Source organism: Lolium rigidum, chromosome 5, assembly GCF_022539505.1.
Source record: "Lolium rigidum isolate FL_2022 chromosome 5, APGP_CSIRO_Lrig_0.1, whole genome shotgun sequence".
NCBI lineage: Eukaryota > Viridiplantae > Streptophyta > Magnoliopsida > Poales > Poaceae > Lolium > Lolium rigidum.
In genome coordinates, this window is record NC_061512.1 from 264,993,243 (window position 1) to 264,998,453 (window position 5,211).

Here is a 5,211-nt window from a genome sequence, read left to right on the forward strand (position 1 = left end):
GGTTTGACCAAAAAACATCCTCGCATCACACTGTAGGTGCGCATACTAATGCATTGTCTATGTAAAACATGTAATTTTTTTTATTTAATAACCCTGTACAATTATTGTGGTAGTTGTTCGATTTTAATCTGGCAATTGATGTGACGAAAAAAAAACTTTGAAACATAACAACATGAGATCTAGTTTTGAAGTTCTCGTCGACACGAACGCAGCGGTGCAAACGGATCATAAATTGGATAAACGGTTTGAAAGATAAATCATTTTCAAGTTTCGGATTCTACTATTAAATGTCAGCGTGAGCTGTCAGATCAGTGCATGCATCCTATAGGGGGAGAGCACCATTTTTTTTGCCGCCGCATGAACTACCACTGTGTGCTGCGCTTTTGTATAGATTTCCCCCTTATTTATTTGAAGGCATGTACTAGATACAGGAGTACCAGTTCCACTTTGGTGTGTATGATTTGGTAAGCTTCCCTATTTCCTTACACAAAAGAAAATATACATAAAGCATACAAGCCACTTTTACCCTTTATTGTATATAAAACATACAATGCGCTACCGTGGGTATCTTGATGATAACACATACTCTTCTTCCAAGCTATATTGTCTACTCACCTCCTCCTTCGTACCTGTAATATCGATCACTGCATGACTTGGTGCATCCATGTCGCACATAACTATACTTTCATGGGGTACTCGAAGGCTCTCGAGTTTCATCTCCACCTGTCTCATGGTCGGCCGTTGGGCACCTTCCATCCTCACGCATGCTGCTGCCAACATAGCTATTTCTTCAACCTTCTTGCATCCTTCCACCATGACCTGAGGATCGAGCAGACTGATGAGGTCACCTTCTGCGAGCAAAGCGGTGAAACATGCAACTAGGCTTTTCTCCTCAGACGAACGATAGGAGCATGGTTTTTTCCTTGTGAGCAGTTCCATGAGGAGAACACCGAAGCTATAAACATCGCTCTGCTCAGTGAGCTGTCCCGCGTAGAAGTACATGGGATCTAGGTACCCGAATGTCCCTTGGATGGCGGTATCGTCCCCCGTTTGATCGACCGGGATGCACCTCGAAGCTCCAAAGTCCGACACCTTCGCTATGAGAGTGCCATCTAACAGAATGTTCTGAGACTTGACATCTCGGTGGACTATAGGGACTGCCACGGCCAAGTGAAGGTATGCGAGGGCTCTCGCGGTCTCCGTAGCAATTCTGAGTCTATCCACCCATGGCAATGATGCTTTAGGCTCTTCGACATGAAGATGATCATAAAGGGTTCCATTGGAGATGAACTCATACACCAGCAACGGTACCTCTGTCTCCAAGCAGCACCCGAAGAGCTTCACCACGTTCACATGGTTAATTTGGGAGAGGATTGCCACCTCGTTGATGAACTCATCGATCTCCCTCCGGATCGTGACCTTGGACTTCTTGATGGCCACGACGTGCTGATCGGACATGATCCCTTTGTAAACCATGCCGTGGCCTCCGCCGGCGATCTCGCGGGCCTTGTCGAAGTTGTTGGTGGCCTTCTCCAGCTCCACCAAGGGGATGATCATCCTCTCGGCGATGTCCGCCTTCTGCGACACCAGCTGCTGCAGCAGGTGTCCCCTGTTTTCCCTGAAGAATTTGTGTTTCAATACCTTTGCCCTGTGATGCTTCAGCTTCCGGATCGCAAAAATGGCACCGAGGACCAGGAGCAGGAGGCCAGCACCACTGCCTATTCCTATGCCGGCACTCAAACCTGAAATTGTGAGAGAGAATGTGTCATGGTTGAGGGAGAATTCTGTGATCGATGTGAAGCAGAGCAAGAACCCAGTCGATCTTTTGACGCAGCTAGTGATGCTCACCTAGGGATGTTTTGACGCAGCCATCTTTGATGTGGGGATTGCCACGGGAGCCGCGCGGACAGTGGCATGTGTAGTTCCCGGGCGTGTTCCTGCACTCGCCGCCGGAGCAAGTGTCGGGCAGCGCGCACTCGTCGACGTCTTGGCATCCGTTTATGATGTACGGGTTGCCCTGGTACCCGACCTGGCACCGGCACACGTAGCCGCTCCGGTAGTTGCCGCTCACGTTGGAACATGAGCTGAGGCTGCTCCGGCACAAGCTCGTCGCCGCGTCCTCGGGGCAGCCCGGCGTCGTCGTTGCCATGAACACGAGCGGCACGGACTTCACCGCCCACTCCAGGACCACGGGAATCGCCATCCGGCGCGACGTGGCACGGGAGGAGTAGTTGAGCAGCGCGGCGGAGGCACCCTCGAACCATCCCGCCTCGGCGACGCGCACCTCGATTGGCACCACCTGGTCCATCTCCTGTTCCTTGTCCAGCGGCGTGAGCCCCACGGCGTAGGAGGGGCGGCCGATGGGGATGGGCGTCTCGCAGCAGCCGTCACCGGCGCACGCGGCGACGTTCTCGGGGGATCTCGTTGTGGCCCTACCAAAATTGTCGGTGATGGCGCAGAAGGAGGAGCAGCCGACGATAAGGTTGCCGCCCTCCCCGAGCAGAGTGCCCTGCACGTTGCACCCCGTGACTAGGAACCGGTTGCGCGTCGGCGACACCACGAACGGGCCTTCGAGGGCACCGGCGCCAAGGCCGCTCCACGCGCCTTTGGCATCCACCGTGCCCGGGGCGGTCGCCTGGTTGGTGATGGTCACGGCGCCCGCGGTGTCCATGACGCGCACCGTGGAGTTGGCGAGCGAGATCTCCATCACTTCGAGGGTGGCGCCGCTGCCGCCGATGAGCAGCCGCTCCTGGCCGCGCGTCCGGTCGCAGGTGAGGTTGAAGCCCGGCAAGTAGCACACTGGGTCTGGGCCGATGCCGAACGGGTACGGCACGCTCACGTTGCCGCAGCTGCTCGGGCAGCTCGCCGTAGATCCGTTGACCTGAGCCGCCGCCGCGGCCAAGAAGCTGAGCTGCAACAGCAACGCCATCAGCGCGGCCGCCGGAGTCATCGTCTTATGTGTGTATGCCATCGCTCGATCCCCACCTAGTGCCTACTTGTCTTGCATATATCCATACTACTAGCGGCAAGGTAGGGACGACGTCATGCGGCTGTCGTACTTGTACGGCCTTCTAATATGGAAATTGTGCTCCGCTTTCGTTTGACCGTTGGATGCAATTATTAGGCATTCTCATGGTTAGGTCGGCAGAGCAAAGTCTCTATACAGCTTTTTTTTTAAAAAAAATACTAGGTACTAAGAAGATCTCAAATCGGCTTTTATGAGAACTTGAATTTGGGCAGCTGAGTTGTGCATCGACTTTCCTAATCAATTGAGATGGGCTCACTTCTTTTAGAATGGGGGATATTATAGACAAGAGGATGATTTTATTGTAGATTTTTTTGTATTGGAATGATAAAAGAGGTTATATATCTTACTCCCCTGTTCCGGTTTATTGGTCATGTTTGATCATAAATTTAACCAACATAATATAAATTGTACGACATCAAAATTATGTATTTATAAAGTAGAAGATCTGAACTTTCTAATAATACTTTATCCCTTTGTGTACCTGTGATTTTTTTTCTAGGTAAAAAAATGGTTTGACCAACCCGATAGAAAAATAGTACTTCATCCAACTCATATTAGTTGTCGTAGATATAGAACAACTTTGTTACATATATGTGAGAATTACTATCAGAAAGTGGGAATAGCTATGTTTAGAATAGCACTGCAACACAGATTATGGACATCTGACATACATGTTCCCCACGGGTGGTAGGAGGAGATGTCATTGAGTTGCAAAATTACGATACCATAGAGCACATTGTGTTGCAATGTGTGTATGCAGGGGAGATTTGGCACATGTGCTTCACCATGGCAGGCTTGCAGGTTGATGTCCCGGAGCAAGATGACGCTCTTGAGTCATGGTTGCTCAAGACGGGGAAGAGATTCCAAGGAGAAGAGAAGAAGGCCTACGACACAATGATCGTCAGTTGGGCTTTGTGGAAGCGGCGGAACACTAGGGTTTTTGGAAACCTTGAGCGACAATGCATGGTCTCAGAGTTGGTTACTTGTATTGTGGATGGGTTCAGACATTTACTTAGAGTGAAAGCCAGTGTAGGTGCTGGTGTGGGTCATCATGTAAGGAGAGAGTAGGCTAGAAAGTAGTGTAGGTGCTGGTGTGGGCTCGGTGGACATCCTAGATGCCCTCCCCTCGATCCTATGCCACCAGCTATGGTTGTGGAAATGCATGTGGTGGTGGTGGTAGTGGATGGAAGAAAATGAGGTTGTGGAAGAAAATGGCCGTGGTTGCCTAAAAAGGTCGGGGCATTGATGAAGTCAGACGACCGTCGCAGGCATCAAGCAGCGAGGCTAGAGCAGGAGCGCATGCATCGGGCAGCACGGGTAACTCTAGAGTCTATTTCCGTTGATGGCTAGAGAGTAAGAAGGCCGTTAGGCCACTGCCATGCGGGCCGGACATGGGAGGACGCACGGAGCCACAGCGTAGATGATATCATCACGACCTCTCTTTGCGTAAGGGATGTTTAATCAGATGGGTTGGTATGTTTGTGTCGCTCCGCTAGAGTGTGCGCGGCCGGTCGGTCTGATCGCGCGGACCGTTTCAGACGCGATGAGAACCAGATGGGTCGCCCCGCTGAAGATGCCCTAAAACTCATAGAAAGGGAAAATAAAATCGCGGGAGTTTGGCTGCCGACGCCGACACCACTATATGTATCAAATTTTCATTGTTTAACCCATTTTCTAGTACTAAGAGATTGTATATTGTTCACTTTTCTCCTAATGTATTGTTGAGCTGAATACTATTATTTGAAGATGGTGTTTGTGTGCAGTTATGTTGGTCAGAGGGAGAATACGATTGTGTGTGTGTGTGACGGATGGGCTCCCGCGACGCCCATGGCGACCAAGGCGCCCCTGCGCCCACCGCCCTCTCGGTCGCCGGTAGCTGCCTCCCTAGCCCTAGGACTAGCCACCAAACCAACCCACCACCGCCCCCGCCGCCACCACCCCCTTTGGCGTCCTCGTCGCTAGCTACCTGCACCCCGATGCTGCCCCCTGCTGCTGGAACCCCGGCGACCTCTGATGCTCCACGACCAGGTGGGCTGTGTGTTCAGGCCGACGGTCCGCTTTGGTCGGCGGTCGTCCTCCGTGACGCCAGCTTGGGGCGCCCAGCCTCTGCCTCGCCGTCAAGGCGACCGCCAGCCTCGTCTGCTGCTCCTCCGATGGTTGTCGCCAAGTTGACCCCTGCGCAA

The 5,211-nt window shown here is 52.1% G+C and overlaps 1 protein-coding gene across 1 annotated transcript; it reads right to left on the bottom strand.

The window, feature by feature from the left end:
• Positions 1 to 555: 555 nt before the first annotated feature.
• Positions 556 to 2,950, bottom strand: LOC124652693 (wall-associated receptor kinase 2-like). The gene is made up of 2 exons (XM_047191732.1): positions 1,849 to 2,950; positions 556 to 1,742 (listed from the first exon to the last, which is right to left on the bottom strand). The coding sequence occupies exons 1-2, from the start codon at positions 2,948 to 2,950 to the stop codon at positions 556 to 558; spliced, it is 2,289 nt and encodes a 762-aa protein (XP_047047688.1).
• Between the last annotated feature and the right edge of the window lie 2,261 nt (positions 2,951 to 5,211).

Excerpts from the sequence above, each read along its gene's own strand:
- LOC124652693 (XM_047191732.1), bottom strand. The coding sequence starts at position 2,950 with ATGACTCCGGCGGCCGCGCTGATGGCGTTGCTGTTGCAGCTCAGCTTC. Across the intron at positions 1,743-1,848 it reads CTGCGTCAAAACATCCCTAG|GTTTGAGTGCCGGCATAGGA; the intron begins GTGAGCATCACT and ends TCACAATTTCAG.